The sequence below is a fragment of the Mustela nigripes genome, chromosome 13 (genome assembly GCF_022355385.1).
Source record: "Mustela nigripes isolate SB6536 chromosome 13, MUSNIG.SB6536, whole genome shotgun sequence".
NCBI lineage: Eukaryota > Metazoa > Chordata > Mammalia > Carnivora > Mustelidae > Mustela > Mustela nigripes.
The window spans coordinates 4,640,158-4,658,673 of NC_081569.1; the positions used below are offsets into that span (position 1 = coordinate 4,640,158).

The 18,516-nt window shown below is 51.0% G+C and overlaps 2 protein-coding genes across 3 annotated transcripts; both read left to right on the plus strand.

Moving 5' to 3' along the window:
• The first annotated feature begins 1,390 nt into the window (after positions 1-1,390).
• On the plus strand, positions 1,391-4,273 carry NMB (neuromedin B). 2 transcript variants are annotated; one of them, XM_059418461.1, is made up of 3 exons: positions 1,391-1,613; positions 2,241-2,413; positions 4,001-4,273. In XM_059418461.1, exons 1-3 carry the CDS (start codon positions 1,457-1,459, stop codon positions 4,163-4,165), a joined length of 495 nt encoding a protein of 164 aa, XP_059274444.1. In that variant the 5' UTR covers positions 1,391-1,456; the 3' UTR covers positions 4,166-4,273. The 2 variants fall into 2 exon arrangements, with proteins under 2 accessions (XP_059274444.1, XP_059274446.1); XM_059418463.1 differs by having other exon boundaries at positions 1,392-1,613; positions 3,996-4,130.
• Positions 4,274-5,140: 867 nt separating this feature from the next.
• WDR73 (WD repeat domain 73) lies at positions 5,141-18,134 on the plus strand. The gene is made up of 9 exons (XM_059371527.1): positions 5,141-5,234; positions 5,755-5,822; positions 6,146-6,234; positions 7,624-7,712; positions 8,382-8,446; positions 14,906-15,070; positions 15,371-15,730; positions 17,157-17,449; positions 17,773-18,134. The coding sequence occupies exons 1-8, from the start codon at positions 5,194-5,196 to the stop codon at positions 17,390-17,392; spliced, it is 1,113 nt and encodes a 370-aa protein (XP_059227510.1). The 5' UTR covers positions 5,141-5,193; the 3' UTR covers positions 17,393-17,449; positions 17,773-18,134.
• The last annotated feature ends 382 nt before the right edge of the window (positions 18,135-18,516 follow it).

The window sequence follows — 18,516 nt, forward strand, 5'->3', positions numbered from 1 at the left end:
GGGTCACAGAGGGAATGGTTATTATGGGGAGGTGATAAGAGCTATATCTGTACGCCAGGGCTGAGCAGTGACAAGAATGCAAAGAGGCGTAAACGCCAGGGAGGGGGATGAGAAGCAAGGAGACGGGGGCCAGGAAAAGCCGGGGCCAGAAATGGAGTGTCTCTGTCCTTAAGTCATGCTCCTGGGAACTCAGCATGACATCCAGCCTCTGCTCCACACTTCCCCTTTTAGAGCGGTGACCTGCCGAGCTAGCTGGCCTTGCCGGGCTAGATACACGCGGGGCAATCCCAAGTACCATTACTGAGCCAGACTGGGGAGTGGGGTCTGTCCCAGCCACACGGTGCAGATCCCCGAATCCCGGGGTGGGTCTGCACCCCACTCCTCCATCTTTCACTCCTTTGGAACTCTGTTTCTCCAGTGAGATGATAAACTCCTTTGGCCGCAGGGAATGATCTTTTGTCTCCCTCCTCTCGTGCCTCGCATGGTGCTCCTGAACATTGGTGTTTAGTAATCATTTGAGCAAAAATAAATATATTATTCTGGAGCAGTGTTTTTACTCATTAAGTGATGGTGCTGACCCAGAAGTGCTTTCCAAGACAAGGATGGACTTGGGAGAAAGAGAGTACTGGGTGTGAGAGGCCAGTACTGTAGGACTGTTCCTTCCTGCTACAAAAAAAAAGTAAAATTATCACAAGTAGGGCAACACGGTTATTACTATTTGATAGTTGAAGAAAGTGAGGTTCAACGAGGTCACAGTTTATGTATGAATTCTTGGTCCGGTGCTCTTTGCACTTCCTGACCCAGAGATCTGCCTCCTACCCAAGGGATAGGCCAGGCTCCCCCAAGTACAGCGTCCATTCTTGGGGTGGGGGGTTGCTCCCTCTCCCCATCCATCACTCTGCGCTGCCAGCCCGAGCACCTGCTGTGGTTTCTGCAGCACCTGGGGAGCGCTGGCGGGGAGAGGGCAGGGAGCAGGGCGAACACGGTCTCATTCCCTAAGAGCGAGGGGCTGGTAGGCATTTTATGGCTCGGCTGGTGCCTGGCACTTTGCTGGACACTGTAGCGCCACCCCCGTTTTTACCCTTGTAAAGAGAGGTTCCGAGGCAAAGTAACCACTCGTGGGCCGAAAGCGTGTGGGAGCCGCGAGGCGGCCGCCAGGGAAGCGGGCTTTGCCCGGGATCAGGGTCCTCTGCTGATGGGTGGCGCGCACGGACGCCAACGCCCTGCGGCAGCGATGCCCATGTGGGTGCGGGAGCGCTAGCGCCCAGCCGCGGGGGTCCTGCCCAGCCAAGCGTCCTGTGGGGGCGGGGCCCGGGCGGTGGCGAGCGCGCCAGGGGCGGGCTCCTCGGGACAGGCTCCGCCCCCAGGGGCGAGGGTTTAAAAGGAGGGAAGGCGGCAGCACGGGTTTCAGCCGCTGCGAAGCGCGCCAGGGCAGAGGCACGGCGAGGGTACAGCCATGACCCTGCGGGCGGGGGGTTCTCGGCTGCTCGGCGGACTCCTGCTCTTCGCTCTGCTCGCTGCCGGCGCCGCGCCGCTCAGCTGGGATCCCCCAGAGCCCCGCAGCCGGGCCAGCAAGATCCGAGTGCACCCTCGAGGCAACCTCTGGGCCACCGGTAAGTCTTCGGGACCCGGGCAAGCGCCCCTCACCCTGCTCTGATCCCATTTTTCTTGTCAGGCTGTTCCTCAGCCAGGAACACTAGTGTCCACGCTGGTGAGGACCCTGGAACTCGTCTAATTTAATAGATGGGAAACTTGAGACCCAGACAGTTCAGTGACTTGGCTAAGATCACTCCGCCAGTTAAAGCAGAGCTGGGTCTGGATCCCAGATCTGCCTGCCAGCCGGAGCTCCTTGCCTTAGGCAGGAGTCTGCTGAACCTTATTCTGACTTCTGGTGTGTCTTCTCTCTGCACTTCCACCCTCCAGACACCTCTTCATTCCCCACTTTCCTCCTTGCCCTCTCGTGTCCCTCCTGCAAGCAGGCAGCACAACTGGCAGACTTTGTCGCTGGCCATGTGCCATCCTCTCCACCATCTCAACCATCTCCACCTGTTCAGGAGCAGCTGAAGTACAGGCTTTGCCACCCCACGGGGGCATTTGTGTCTCCTGGTGAGGAGAAGGAGGAAGACTGACCTCGGATCTTGCTGTCACGAGAACTGAAAGTTGAGAGAGATGGGGAGCTTTCCCACTGGGATAGGATCCTCGCTCCCCAACTTCCTTATGCCTTGGCGCCTCCTTTCTAGGTCACTTCATGGGTAAGAAGAGCCTGGAAACCCCCAGCCCATTCCTCTTGGGGACAGCTCCCCACATCTCCCTGAGGGACCAGAGACTCCAGCTGAGTCACGATCTTCTCAGGATCCTCCTGCTAAAGAAAGTTCTGGGCATGAGCCTTAGCAGCCCAGCACCTCACCCCCAGGTGAGCCAAGCTTCTACCTCAGGCCCAGGAGAGACCTAGCCAGGGCTGCTGCTGGTTCCAGCATTGGGCATCAGGTGTGACAGACCCCCAAGGTGTGATGGGCCCTAGAAAGCCAGGGATTCCAGGCTTTCCTTGTGATTCAGAGCCAAAGGGAGAAAAGACTTCAAAGAAACTGACCTTTCCAGCAAACCTCACAGAGCAAGAAGTAGGAAAGAAATTTCCCTTCACCTAGTCCGCAGTCTGAAGGCACAGCCTAGGAGTAATTAGTGAGCCTCTTGCAGCAGGACATCCCCCGCCCCAGACTCGCCCTACCCCAGCTCTCCACCTTTGCTGTGCCTCATTTGTACTTGTGGCTACAGTTGGGACCCTGAGACCCAGAAAGGAGAAGAGTCAGCACCCAGGACAGAGTCAGACCTTGTTCAACTTGACCAGTGCTCTTCCCAGTCCCTCATCCGCCTCAGTGACCCTCAGTGCAGGGTTTCTCAACCTCAGCACTCCTGACATTCTGGACTGGATAATTCTTTGTTGTGGGGGCTGCCCTGTGCTTTGGAGGAAGTTTAGTAGTATCCCTTGTCTCTACCCACTGGAGCATCCCCACCCCCACCCCATTTGTGACAACCACAAAAAAATGCCTCCAGACATTGCCAGAGCTCTCTTGAGGGGAAAGAGGTAGGAAACCAAATTACCCCTGGTTGTAGATCACTGAGTTAGGACATTCAAGACCCCTAAGCTAGAGCCAAGACAGCTTCAGTCTCTAGTCTGGTAGAAGGGCAGCTCCTCAATTCCCTGCTCCTGGTGCCGTCCGCAGCCCACACCACCTTCCCTCGTACTTTGTTACTGTGCCCAGAAGGCCGTGTAGTGTGGTAGAATGTGGCTTCTGTCAAAGGCCTCATCTTCCTCATTTATAAAATGGGGATGATGAGGATAGCACCCATCTTGTATTAAATGAGACCATTTGTGTCATGTGCTCAGCGTGGTGCCTGGCACGTAGAAAGCACTTAGTAAGCACCTGTCACAGACTCACCTTCATATCCCCCACTGTGCCTAGCATACAGCGCATACCTTTTGAAAGAAGGGAGGGGCATTTCCTAGAGAAGGCGCAACTCCAGCCCCAGTCAATCTCCTGGGCTCTCCTCCTGCACAGAAGCATGAGCCCATGGGGACCTCAGAATCGAGGGCCGGAAGCTTGGGCTGGCTGAGTCTGAAGGGAGATGATGTCACCTCGGAGGCTAGCAATGTCACCAACTAGCGAACCTCCGAGGAAGCAGTATCTGGGACTAGGGGATGGGGCTTCAGAAGTGGGGTCTGGGGCACAGCTGGGGCCGGGGGAGAGAACACCGTTGCTGGCCCAGGACCAGGCACATAACAGGGACTTCACTTCTCCTTGCCTGTCACGACCACTTTGAGAAAACCAGTGCCCGACCCTTCCCAGGTCCTTCTTCAGGGAGAAAGGTGCCGGGGGGCCTGCCTGAGCTAAGAGCCTGCCCCTGCCTACCTCTGTGGATGCCCAGCACTTAGGAATGTCAGGACGCCCCTCTCATATACCCCTCTTCCCAGATCAATTCTGTGTGTTCCCGTTCAGTACAGGAGGCTGCTGGCCCAGATGCTGCAGAAGGGGTGCCCCTAATGAGGAAGAGACGCCGACGTGACTTAGACTGCGCACACCCAGGGAAGGTGCTGAGCGGGACCCTGGTGGCAGCCCCATCTGGATGTAAAACCTGGGCTCAAATGTCTGTTACTCCGTTACTGTGATTTCTGGTTGTGTCGCCGGGATACTGCCCATGAGACACAAATTATGTCCCTGCTGTATTTCTTGCTTCAGCGTTGAAGTCGTGAATAAAACCCTGCTCTTTACATAGACTGTCTGGGCCTCTCCTTCCAGCTGCGTTTGAGGGCGCGGGAGGGAAAGGGGGCTGCTGGAGGGCATGTTCAATGAGATAGAGCTGGCTTCAAAAAGTCTAGAGAACTTCAGGACACCGGCCTACTGGGGACTCCTATTCCGTCTCTCATTCAGCAAGCAGGTACTCAGCGCCTGCTGGATACGCCTGGGTTCTTACTCTCACCTCTGCCACCTTCTGGCACAGGAAGTCTCTCCTGTTTCCTCGCCTGGACGAGAGAGCTGCCCTCCACTACAAGATGAGGTTTTGCTTACCCTATTCCATTTCATCCCTATGCCAAGCTTTGAGGGGAGTGCCCAGGGCATACAAGGGAGTGAGCCGGGCTAGGATCCAGACCTCGCTGTCTGCTTACTCTCTTCTCTGGCCTTGGGTAGGGTTGCCAGATTTAGCAAGTAAAAATACAGGACACTCAGTTAAATTCTCATTCACATAAACAATGAATAGGTTTTTCGTATGAGATGTCCTAAGTATTGCACGGACATACCCGAAAAAATTATTCGTTAGTTTACCTAAAATTTGAATTTAACCAAGCATCCTGTATTTTATCTGGGCTTGACCCTCTGATCTGCAAATATTCGCTGATGAAACGGGCGGGTATTTGGCCCCCGATGCCCCGCCCAGAACTGACATCCTGGGAACCCCTGATTTTACGTCATTTTCCCCGGAGTTTTTGCCAGGAGTATCCCGGACCCAGCCCGGCGAGCGCACTGCGCGCTGGTGAAGGCGCTCAGTCTCCTCACGGCCCCGCCCCCTGGCCTGGGACCACGCCTCCCAGCCAGAGCCGGCCGCGCCCACTCCTCGCGAGAGGGCCGCGCCTGCCGAGGAAGGTTCCCAGAGGCGGAAGTGAGGCGGCGGAAGTGGGGTACCGGAAGCGGCGTTGCCATGGAGTCCGCGGAGGACTGGCTGGTGGAATCCTTGCGCTTGTAAATCTTGTGGGCCTGGGACGTGGGCTCTGGGTCTGGAGCCGGCGCGGCGGGCGGACGGGCGCCGGGTGGAGCGCGCAGGGAACCCCGGTGTGGGCTGGGCGGGCCTGGTCCTGAGGCGGGGTCCAGCATCCGGGAAGAGGCACCTCCCAGTGTGCGTGGCCTGTGTGTGGTGCCAGGAAGAGCGGTGGTCGTGGAAGATGATAATCTCCTAGGTGACCCGTTACTTTGCGCCAGCCTGAATGAGACTTTGAGCGAAAGGTCTCAATGATCCCTCACATCAGCCTTGGGAAGCCCGGGATCTCTGGGAGTTGCGTTTTACAGATGAGGACCGAGGCTCGGGGATAGCTGTGACCGGCCTGGTCCCAGTCACACGGGGGCTATGATGTGCAACAAGACCTGCTCCCAGGTCTGCTTTGCGCCAGAGTCTGGGCCCCCACCGACCGAACCATGCTGCTGTCTCAGAGTTTTAACAGCTGTAGTGCTATGCACTGTGTGACATTGTGTCTTTATCATGCAGGTACCAAGATTTCCATGCATTCGACCTTTCAGGAGCCACTCGAGTCCTCGAATGGATTGGTGACAAAGGTGATCTGCCCTGCCTGGCTCTGAAGGAGATGGACTCTTACTCCTCAGGCTGGACCCCTTAATGCTAGCTCAGCCGGCAGGGACCCAAGCCACACTTCTGGGAGTCTGAGGCCTCCTCTTGGTCTTGTAGCAATTTCCGCCCCGTGGGCACTTCACATTCCCTTAGTACGATCTAGATCCCTTCCATTCGCCAATACAAGGCTGCATACCAGTAGTGGAGGAATTTATCTTTGCTTTGGAGGTTTGGGTGAAATTTCTGGACACAGCTGCAGTCCAAGATCTTTCTAGAAGTTTGGCACAGCTACTTCTGCTTCTTTTTCCAGGAGTCTTCGTTGCTGGCTATGAAAGCCTGAAAAAAAATGAGATTCTTCATCTCATACTACCTCTGAGACTTTCTGTAAAAGAAAACCAGGTAACTTGAAATATGAACACTGAATATATGCGTCTACTTTTTACTCATTTATTAAACCTTTAGAGAGTTTCTCTGCCTACTAGGTGCCATCCTGGATACTAGACAGAGAGAGGGACAAGCCCTGGTCCTGCCTGCTTGTGTCACAGGGAGGCAGGGATGCACAGAGATAAGTGCTACAGGATGTCTGAGGTTTACAGAGGGCTCCTAGAAGAAGGGGTCAGTTTTACTTTATCAAAAATAGATTTAAAAAAATAGATTTAGGGAGTCATTGGCGTGTAGAGGGTGGCTGAAACCCTTAGAATGGTTAACGTCACCTAGGATGACAGTGTCGTGTATAAGGAGTAAAAGAAGATGATGCGTTAGGAGCAAACCTCAGGAATGGTTAGAGGAAGAGGAATCCACAAGTACTAAGAAGAAAGAGTCTTTGAAGTAGGAGTCTCAGAAAAGGGCAGTGTTTCAGAAGCCAAGAGAAGAGAATGTGTGAAGAAAAAAAGAGTGAGTAGCTGTGTGAGGTTGCTGTAAAATCACTCACACTCATTTGAGGACAGTTTGGCCTCTGTGGCCCTGGGGGGAATTTCCTGCCTAGTGCTCTTGACCTTTCCCAGTCCCCACCACTGAGGCTTGAGCCAGGAGCTCACTCACCCAGACTGAGCCTTGAAGAGACACCTTATTTACCTCCTACCTCTCACCGCTGGCTTTTCCTCTTTTTTCTTGTGGCTACCTCCTTTCCTTCTGCTTCCATTCCCTCCCATGGAGAGAGTGGAGTCTAGTGGCTAAGAGCATGAACTTTGGTTAGACAGACTTGGGTCTGTCAGATCCACAACATAATCCCTGTGTGACTTTAGAAAAGTTGCTGAAATTTCCTGTGCTTTTGTCATTTTAGAATAGGGGTCATTACAGTACGTACAGGACAGGACCGTTAAAAGAATTCAATGTGATAAAGTAGATCAAGCCCTGAACACAGAGCCCGATGCAGTGAACACTGGATAACTGGTGGCTGCTACATTTTTATTGCTAGAAGAACCCACCTGACTTTCAGTGGGAGCTGGGAGGAATGGGGATAGGGTAGTTGACTGATACATTCCAGCTGTCTTGGATGAAGCTATGAAGCTTCAGTGACTCCTTTAAGAAGGCCTGGAGTATGACACTTGTGCTGTAGTGAAAGGGCCCAGGGAAAGGTTGGGAGAAGGGTTTTAGATGTGCAGGAAGCCAGGAAAGCTGTGTCAAGGCAGCTGAGACCAACATTTACTGGTAGCAGCACACCGAGGCCCAGCGGGGAGAAACATCTGTTGCCAGCGGGGGGCTTCGTGCCAGCGTCTGACCCGGAGCTCATCGGAGGCATGTCTTTGGAAAGCAGGCTCTCTGATGCTCCACCCCTTTGTATTTTAGGGCTTATGCCCAGAAAGAGATTTCAAGGTGTGCCACGGAGGGTTTTCAGACGCGTCTGTCTTTGAGCTGAAGCACGTGCCAGACACCAGGTATGGTCAACTCTGTGACCCTGACCTTCCATTGAGGGTGGAGTGGCTGGAGCTGTCAGGGGTGTCCTGCCTCTTTAGATCCGCCTTGACCCCTACCCACTTAGCATGCAGGCGCGCGCGTGCGGGCGTGCGTGGGCACACACACACACACACACACACACGGCTTTGGAATATTAAAAAAAAACACAACAAAACATTGGTAGCTTGATGGTCCCTTCCAGACCACAGAACTTTGAACTAACGTAACCCGCAGGTCGCTGGAGTTGTCCCAAGGAATACAGAGTAGGAGGATGCCCTTAGTTTCTCAAAGAACTGGTGGTGGGGAGTTGGGACTAATCATCCCAGCTGGTGGAGATGGAGAGTTTCTGGGTTAGGGTTGTGTGTTCAGGCTCCATGCTCGTGTCCTCTCGGATACGTCATGCCCTGGGGATGCCTTGGCTCAGTCCCACGGCCCTCCATGAGCTCAGGGTCTGTCCCTCAAGTGCAGGAAGCTGCTCCTCGTGTGTGAAATGAGGGTGACTGGTCTTGATGATCTCTCCGTGCAGTAAGCTTTCCTGGGATGGGGAGTGTAGGGACCCCAAGCTGAGCAGGCTGGGAAGGGAAAAGGCTGGCGGGTATGTGGGTGAGCTCCCCACTCGCTGGACTAATCCTTCTGTCTGTTATGAATAGGTTGCTGGTAACCACTGGTCTTCCAGGTTCTTACCTGCATGTGTGGCAGGTCGCAGAGGACAGTGGTGAGTGAATCTGACTTGGCGGGGCTGGGTTGTGGGAAAGCCTGATACCTGTACACCGCGGCTCCTAAGCTAGGCCAGTTAAGAAGGAGTCGCAGAGCCAGGTGGGAATTAAAATGCAGTATCTAATTCAACGTGGGCAAAGATGAGTGGGCAAAGCTCCCCAATGGAGCTTCCTGTAACTTGCTTCAGGGGTTCAGTTCCCCTCCCCAGTCCTAGGCTGAGCACCTGGCGTACTCCGTGCCTCTCCCCAGGCCAGGGCAGAGTCAAGGGCAGAGCTGGGGCCACTCAGGTGAGCTCACCTCTGGGAGAAGGAGGAGGTGGTGGTGGCAAGGAGGTCACAGGGATGGAAAATAATGAGGGAGCAAGAGGCACAGCCTACCAGTCTCCCTCCTCATGAAGTCACTCTACTCCCTAATGGGAACAGGAAGAGGAGCCGGAAGTGTTAATCCTGTTCCCTTTGGGAGGGGAGCAGAATGGCCCTCCCTCCAGCAGTGGGTGTGCAGGTTCCCCTGCCAGGCAGGCATCAAGAGCAGGCAGCCCTGATCCAGCCCCTTCCACCCCTCCTCTAGTTAGAGCATTCTTGGCCAGAATAGAATTGTGCCTTGGAGGCACAGGCCACTGTTCTTGGGACTGCCTTTTTGCCTGTGTGATGCTCCGCCCCAGGTCCCTGCGTGGCCTCCCTTGGCTACTTCCCAGAGCCTGGCTGGTAGCTGCTGGCTTCTCCCCAGGATGTGCTGATCCAGAAAGGTGGTTCTTGTGCTTTTGCAAGATCACAGACTCAGGGCTTTCCTTTGTTGTGTCCTCTTTGTCACTTGTCTAATGCTATAGCGTCCACTTTGTATCATTGACTTGCAGTTATGATTGTTTATTTTCTTAAAATTGTATTGAAGTTCACACATTTTAAGCATACAATTCAGTTATTCTGGTACATTTAATTAATTGTGCAACCATCACTACAAGTCAGTTTTAGAACATTTTCATGACCCAAGTGAGATCTGTTTTGCCACTTCCTGTTACTCCCCATTCCCACACCCTGCCCCACTAATCTACTTTCTGCCTCTGTAATAGATTTGCCTCTTCTGAACATTTCCTATCATACGATGTGTGGTCTCTTGTATGTGGCTTCTTCCACTCAGTGTCACACTTTGAGGTCTGCCCTGTTGTACCACGGGCGGATATCTGGTTCCCCAGGCACAGTTAGGACGAAAGGCAGGGACCCAGCATGCAGCTCTAGTTCCTTTTTTTTTTTTTTTGGCTGAGTAATATTCCACTGCGTGTGTGTGCTGCACTTGCCTATCTGTCCACCAGCTGTTGGCTGTTACCGTGTACAAGTCTCAGTGAGGACATGTTTTCATTTCCCTTGGACAGACACTTAGGAGTGAAATCACTGGATAATGTGGTAAATTTATGTTTGATTTTTTTAAAGACATTTCCAAACTTTTTTCCAGAATGGCTTCATTATTTACGTTCCCACCAACCGTGTATGAGGTATTCTGTTTTCCCATATCCTCATCAACATTTGTTAAAGCATCCTAGTGACAGTGAAATTTTTTTCTCTTTGTGCCTTTCATGTCCATCTTTTTTTTTTTTTTTTAAAGATTTTATTTATTTATTTCACAGAGAGAGATCACAAGTAGACAGGCAGAGAGGCAGGCAGAGAGAGAGAGAGGGAAGCAGGCTCCCTGCTGAGCAGAGAACCCGATGTGGGACTCGATCCCAGGACCCTGAGATCATGACCTGAGCCGAAGGCAGCGGCTCAACCCACTGAGCCACCCAGGCACCCTCATGTCCATCTTTTTAATGACTAATAATATTAGAGCATCTTTCCCTGTGCTCATTAGCCATTCATAGGTCTTCTTCAGGGAAATGCCTATGCATATCTTCGTGAGAGAGTTTTGTTATTTTTTCCCACGCCCTCACAGGCTGAAGACAGTATGCCATCCTGGGCCCTTTGATACTCTGGATTCACTGTACATTTACTAGATACTTGTTCAGATTAATCAATAATCTGCACAAGGTAACAGTAACATTAATAAGCATACTCCTCCAGGCACTGTACCAAGGACTTTCCGTGACTGATCTCATTAAATTCTGAGGAGTCTGAGAACAGACCATCCCAGAGAGGCTGAGTTGTTGAAAGACATGAAGACAGTAGCCTGACCTGGCCTTGGGTCTGGTCTGACGTTAGGGTTTGCTCGGAACCACATCTGGTGGTAACTATACTTAAATAATAATCATTGATCTCAGTGCAGGTGTAGGGGCTCTGAAGAAAAGGTGGTAGGGTATTTACTGAGCAGCAGCGGGGTCTGTGCCTCCATTTCGCTTGGAGCTGGTCCCTGGAGGCAGATCTGTCAATGATAGGGAACACATTTATGGGCTGGCTGCTGGGTAGAGCATGGGACACTTGATCTGGGGGACGTGAGTTTGAGCCCCACATTGGGTGTGGAGCCTACATTAAAAAAAGAAAAAATTGTTCTTACTATGATTTGTAGCAGTAGTTAACATCTCATTCATTCAAAGATACTCGCTGTGAGCTTCTCATGTGTCAGGCAATGGGGAAGGCTCTGGGGATTACAACAGCAGGCAGAAACCTAGATGCTCCTTTTTTCTTGGTGCTCATATTTGAGCACATATTTTGCCCATTTTTTGATTGACTTTTTCATCTTTAAGAGTCCTCCATACATTCTAGATTTGTCCTATATGTGTTTTTTAAATTTTATTTTATTTTTAAATTCAGTTAACAAACACATAATGTATTACTAGTTTCAGAGGTCGAGTTTGGTGATTCATCATTTGCATGTAACACCAGTGCGCGTTACATCACGTGCCCTCCTCAATGCCCCCAGTTACCCCTTCCCCCCACCCAGCTCCCCACCAGCAACCCTCAGTTTGTTTCCTAAAGTCAAGAGTCAAGTTTATCTCTCTCTTTGATTTCATCTTGTTTTATTTTTCCCTCCCTCCCTTCCCCTATGATCCTCTATTTTGTTTCTTAAATTCCACATATGAGTGAAATCATCTGATAATTGTCTTTCTCTGGTTGACTTATTTCACTTAGCACAATACCCTCTAGTTCTATCCATGTCATGGGAAATGTTAAGATTTCATTTTTCTGATGGCTGTGTAATAGTCCATTGTATATATATATACACACAACATCTTTATCCATTCATCTGTCCATGGACATCTGGGCTCTTTCCATAGTTTGGCTATTGTGGACATTGCTGCTACAAACATTGGGGTGCAGGTGCCCCTTCGGATCACTACATTAGTATCTTTGGGATAAATACCCAGTAGTGCGATTGCTGGGTCATAGAGTAGCTCTGTGTTTAATCCTGTATATGTTTTGCTAATATTTTCACCCAGTCTGTTACTTGTCTTTTCGTTTTCTTAATAGTGTCTTCTGAAGCATAAAAGTTCTACATTTTGGGGAGGTCTGATTTGTCAGAGTTTTCTCTTAAGAACTGTACTCTTGGTGTCATATTTAAGAAATCTTTACCTAACCCACAGATTTTTTTCCTCTATGCATTGTTTTATTTTCCCCCCAGTTTTATTGTTTTCATGTCAGCATTTAAGCCTGTGTTAGAGTTCCCCTTTGTGTACAGTGTGAAGTCACCTTTTTGCCTCTAAATATCCAATTGTCTCAGCGCCATTTGTCAAATAGCCTTATCTTTCTCCATTGATTTGCCTTGCTGCTTTTGTTGAAAGATGGTTGCTTAACCATAAATGTAAGGATTTATTTCTGGACTCTCAGTTCTCTTCCATTGATCTTCATGTCTGTCCTTAGGCCAGTAACTTGTAGTTTTTTATCTTTGCCTGAAAATAGGCTGTATGCGACAGTAGTTATTTAAAGATGAGAGGGAGGGGAGTCTCACTAGCCCTGTGGAGGCACCCGGAGCTGCCTTCTGTGCTGCCTTTTGTCCTGACGGTGCCTGGGGTACCAGGTGCCGCACAGAACCTCTAGCCCTAGGCCCAGGGGAGCTAATGGCCCAGTGGGGCTTGCTTTGGCACTCCTATGGGAGTAGCAAATCCGATCAAGAGTTCTCTTTCCGGGGCGCCTGGGTGGCTCAGTGGGTTAAGCCTCTGCCTTCGGCTCAGGTAAGGATCTCAGGGTCCTGGGATCGAGCCCTGCATTGGGCTCTCTGCTCAGCAGGGAGCCTGCTTCCCCCTGCCTCTCTGCCTACTTGTGTTCTCTCTCTCTCTCTGTCAAATAAATAAATAATCTTTCACCAAAAAAAACAAAAAACAAAAAAGGAGTTCTCTTTCCCTAGATAATAGTGCAGAGCCTAGGGAAGGTCGGCCAGCTGGTTTTCCAGAAGCCAGAATTTTCCAAAATCCAGGTGCTGACCCACAGCTTTGATGTCTTGAAAGCCTGATTTTGTCAGCACATTCTAAACGAATGTGTTTATAGAGGCAGACACACTCACCAGACTCATAAGACTACTGTATAGACCGGAATACAGTTTTATTCGTTCATAAATGAAAAAATAAGTATCCCTGAAATTAGACTATTCTAGATCTTTAATTCTTTGCCTATAGAAGACCTGACCTCACCGAAGACTGCGTGATAAACAAAACCATAACAAGAGGAATCAGCTCAGAGGTTTCCAAATTGTGTTTTCACACGCAGTCTTCAGCACAAAGTATAAAGCTTGTGAAGTCAGTACTGCCCAGGCCTTGTGCCATCCAGGCCCCTGGAGTAGCATCTGAGGCCTTTTCTCTCCTCACTGGGGCTGTGGAAGCCTTTGAGTTAGACAAATACATATCTGAAGGTCTCAGCTGAATGTCACCTGCTGTAGCCACTTTGAAGTTCAATGCTCAGTCTGGTTTGGCTCCCTCTGCCCTGGACAGGCCCCAGTGTTTTCTTTGCCTCCATGGCCGGACAGCCCCCTCTCTCAAGGACACCACCGTCCCTTAGTTGTGTTAAGGCATTTGCTCACTCCTGCAGGTGTGGGCACTGTTCCGGTTCCATAGGGAGTGTGCCTATGACCTGTTCTGTATTGGTGAATCCTCAGACACAACCTTCTTTTATGGCCAGGTTCTTAGAGGTGCCTCGCTGTGTCTTTTGCTTTGATTTCCTAGTCGTTTCCATTTTCCATTTGAGGCTGGTTTGCTAAATGTGGTATGGATTCCCTGGAGGAGGGCGTTTTGCCACAGGCTAGAGGGAGGAGGACGAGGAGACCTCAGGAGGCTCTGAAATTTTCCACTGCATCTTTGAAATAGGTCTTTGAAGGCTTTTCCTTGGCCTCCTCCTTTCCCCTGTCAGAGGACGGATCGTATCTGAGACCCGTGCCCTGGCTCAGAGCAGTAGGTCTCGTGGAGTCTGTCCAAGCTCCTTAGAGTGCGTGGAAAGGGAAGAGGGAGCTGCTCATGTGCTGCCCAGGAGGGGCGGGTTTGACTCACAGCCTTGCCGGCACAACCCAGACTCGGATCCCAAGCTCAGCTGTCATGTCTGCTCCAAAACAACACAGCCCACGTTGAAGGAGCAGTTGAGTTCAGCAAGTCCGGATCAAGGGCACTGAGAGTCTGTGGGTCTTCGGAGGAGCACCCAAGGGCATTCTGCATTCTAGCCCCGCCCAGACATGTGCCCTGTGCCCTCCTTGGATGGGAACCATTTCAAGGGACTCCTTGCCTTGTGCCTGCTTGCCAAGCTGTGCTAGTATTCCTTCTCGTCTCTTCCTTCCTCATCCTGACTTTCACCTGTGCTTTAGAACCAGAAAAATAGCTAGGTGTCCCTTTTCTTCAGAGAAGTGGTGACCAAATAATGAGCCTTTCTTGGAGCCAGAAAATACAAAATGGAAATATGCATCTCCTGTAAAGTAGTTTGTGCAGCAAATGACTTGTTCTGTTCCGAGCTCTGCTCTAAACGGCTGCCACCAAGAGAAGCCTCCAGAACACAGGGGCGAGAACCAAGCAGGCTGAGCAGACACATGCGTCCTTGCTCCTGCCTGATGCAACAGTGCCATGGAACCCCCCCGCCCAGTCTCCATTTGGAGACATCGGCCTCGTGACCTTCTCCTGCTTGTCGTCTGCAGGTCGCTTGAGGCCATGGAACATGTGTTTGAAGAAATACTATTAGTTCGTGAACTCTGTACCTGTTATTTTCACTTAAGGTGTCAGTGACATCCTCAGTGCATTCTTTGCTTTTTTCTATCTTTATGTGTTCTTTGTAAAACTATAAAAAGCCAGACTGCTCTTGGCCGCTGTGATTCATTAGCTCCTGTTTGCAAAACTGTTTATAAGACAAATTATGAAGGAATTAAAGTGCAACTGACAGTTTCAGTTTTAGAAATGTGAACGTAATCCAGGGCATTTATGTCTCACGTCCTCTCTTGCCAGCTGTCAGCCCCCTTTCTTCCTTGACCTAAATGTACAAGGAAAGGCTGCTGGCTGGCCTTCACCTTGTAATATTTCAGGCCTTCATCAGCACCCCGGATTTTAGCCTCTTGTGCTTTCCCCCAGATGTCATTCAAGCAGTCAGCACCATCGCTGTGCCGGAGAAGGAGGGCGGTCTCTGGCCCAGGGTGGCCATCTTCTCTTCGATGGCACCCGGAGTCCTCCACGGGGTGAGGCTCCGCAGTCTGAAGGTCGTGGACCTGGAATCCCAGAAGACCACGTACACCTCAGGTACCGCTTCTCTTCACCCCTTGCCGGCATCTCCTGCTCACTCCCATCCTCCTCAGCCACATGAAGAACTGAGTTCAGCCACCTTGCCAGCTGCTGGGGGAACCAGCTGGACTCGAGGCAGACCCTGGTATCAAGGGGCTATGGTTCTGGGGCTGGAGGAGCCAGTCCCAGGGACCAGTGCCATCCCAGCTGGGTGGCGAGGTGCCGGGGGTTGGTGGGAAGCTTCCAGAGGAAGGGGCGTGTGACCGGTCAGATTCCTGTGATTCTAGCAGCTTTTCTCTGTGACCCTCTGTCTTCCAGGAGTCAGTGACAGTGAGGAGCTAAGCAGCCTACAGGTCCTGGCTGCAGACACCTTTGCCTTCAGCTGTGCCTCAGGCCGCCTGGGGCTTGTTGACATCCGCCAGAAGTGGGCGCCGTCAGAGACCATCAGCCCCGGGGCTGGGGCTGCTGGAGGGAGGTGGTGTGCTGAAGTTGGGGGCCGGGGCCCTGGGCCGAGCATTGCCAGCCTTGGCTCAAACGGGCAGCTCTGTCTCTTTGATCCCCGGGATCTCAGCCATCCTGTGAGCTCCGCCCAGTGCTCGGTGTCTGCACCCAGCCCTGACCCAGAGCTGCTGCGAGTGACTTGGGCTCCAGGCCTGGACAACTGCTTGGCCATTTCAGGTACCGCTGAGCAGTATTTGCTGTCTGTCACTTACCTCCCAGGGGACCATACAGTGCTCGGGAAGGAGACTGCAGCCCTATAATAAACTTGGCCCCAGAAGTGACAGTCGCTTCCAGAGAAGCTCCAGACCAATAGTCCAGGTTCTTCCAGGGCAGGCCCTTCCCCGTTCTAGCTACTCAACTTTCACATGGGTATCAGACCTTTCCTACCTGAGCAGGAATTCGGTGCTGCGGTTGGTCAAGAGGCGTGCACACAGTGAGGCACTAGGATAGTCGTGGGGCTGGACCAGCAAGAGGTGAGAGGATCACAGAAGTGCTTCTTGGGCTGCTTGCTTCTCGAATTCCAGCAAGCTGCTAGGTCAGCAGGCTCCTGGGTCTGGCCTGGCAATTTCTAGCTGAATGAGGGTGTCTAATAATGAGGGTATCTAAGAGTCCATGGGAAGGAAGGGGAGAGGTTGAAAGAATAATCGAGAGACCAAGAAAAGATCGTTGATAATGGCAGGATCCAAAAAGGGCAGAAGGAAAGAACCAGGCTTGGTGGAGGAACTGTCTCTTTGGTAGCAAGAAGACAGCAGGATGGAGTGCGTGTGGGTATAGCTAGGTCATGGGACATGTGGGCGCTCCTCTGTAAAGGCTTCTGTTTCTGCCATCAAGCCGGAGGCAAGGCCATCTGCCCAGAGGGATCTGGATGCAGAGGGATTAGGCTTTGAAGCAAGTGGAGAAGGTTTGAAAGGGTCTCTTAAGCCTCAGTTTCCTAGGGAGAATAATAGTACCTGTTTCATGCAGTGGTGAGGATTAAAAGAACGCTTGTCCAGGGTCAGCCTCGGGCCTGACACTTCACAGATGAACAAAAGAAGTATACCGTCACCGCCTGACATTAGGGGCATAGCTTACGCCCCCTTCAGCTGGCCTTATGTAGTTGCCACCCAATGTGGGGCTCAAATTCATGACCTCAAGATCAAGAATCAGATGCTCTACTGACTTAGCTAGCTGGGCATCCTGGCCATAAGCATCTTGTTACTATTTGATTTCTCATCCTATAACCTATTTTGGTGCCAGAGAGCAAACTCTTAAAAATTAGGGATACCTGGCTGGCTCAGAGTGTGAAGTCTTGATCTCAGGGTTGTGAGTTCAAGCCCCATATTGGGCAGAGAGGTAACTTAAATAATAAACAATAAAAATTACTTTTCAGGGCTGCCTGGGTGGCTCAGTCATTAAGCGTCTGCCTTTAGCTCAGGTCATGATCCCAAGGTCCTGGTATCTAGCCCTGCTTTAGGCTCCCTGCTCAGCAGAAAGCCTGCTTCTCCCTCTCCCATCCCCTTGCTTGTGCTCCCTCTCTCATTGTGTCTCTGTCAGATAAATAAACAAAATCTTTTTTAAAAAAATTACTTTTCAGTGTCAATCCTCTCTTCTCGTTCTTCCTTAGGTTTTGATGGGACAGTCCAGGTCTATGATGCCACATCTTGGGATGGAGCGGGGAGACAAGTAGAACCTCTCTTCACTCACAGAGGTCACATCTTCCTGGAGGACAATCAGACAGACACTGCTCCACTGGTCACTACCCACACGTGGCACCCCCACAAGTCACGGACTCTGTTATCAGCAGCGAGCGATGCCTCCCTGCACGTGTGGGACTGGGTGGACACCCGCGCGGCCCACTGACTCTGGCATCTTCCTACCCAGGCCTGGAAGAAGAGGAGGAGCTGCTGTAGAGCCAAGGTACTGACTTAGGTCCCTGTTACCAGTCAAGTGGCCTTGGGCAAGTCAGCCAGCTTCTCCTACCCTCAGGTTCTTTATTGGTAAAATAAGAATAGTAAGAGCTACCTCTTCTCTGGCTTGTTGGGAAAATTAGAAGTGATAGATTAAAACACAGGATGCCTAGCAACAATAAATATTTGGTAGCTCCTGTTAGATCCGGGAGCCCCATTTCCCACCAAGTGTAGAATGACAGTGTTTATCCCTGTCTGTATTCACAATATCAGAGTGAAGATTGAAAAAAACCAACAAATGTTATAAATGTGTTTTGTGAATTTTTTTTACAGAACTCAAAATGTACAAGGGCCAATAAAAATGAAAAAAGAAGTCAACTCCAGTAGGAATGAAGGAAATAACAATTAAAACAAGATGATGTGCTTTTTTATCTACCAAGTTGCCAGATTGTCGAACAGTGCTTTGGACAGCTGATGGAGGGGCCCTGATGACCCAGCTCAGGGGGCAGGAAGCAGCAGTGTGGTTCCTGCTCCCAGCAGTACATGGCAGCCATGTCCAGTCGAGCCTGAATTTGTATGTCCAGTCTCCTGTTAAATGGCTGTTAAAATTTTCTAATCTTTCACTTATAAATAGTGTGAACAGCGTTTGTACCCATGGACAAAAGCCTGTAGGATAAATTTCTAAAGTGAAAATTGCTGAGGCAGAGGATGTGCGCATTTTTAGGTTCTGTAAATCCTGTTGGTGTGCCCTGCCTGGGGGCCGTGCGGTTTGTGAAGGCAGCAGTGATGGGTGTCTTTCTCTGCCCTCCCCAGCCAAGTGACTCTAGTGGCTGCCTTTGCTGGTCTGATCAATGAAAAATCATTACTTGTAGTTTTCGTCTGTACGTCTTGGATGTGTGAAATTAGGACTCCTTGTGTAGTTAAACATTCAGAGGCAAAGATTTCTAAAGATGAGAATAGCCGGGATGAGGAGATGGGCATTCTCACCAATACGCCTTGTGGCAGAGACCGGACCTCCCCCCACTCTTCAGGTGGTTTGCACTGGGACACACCTGGCCCGGGTGGTGCTTTCCCATG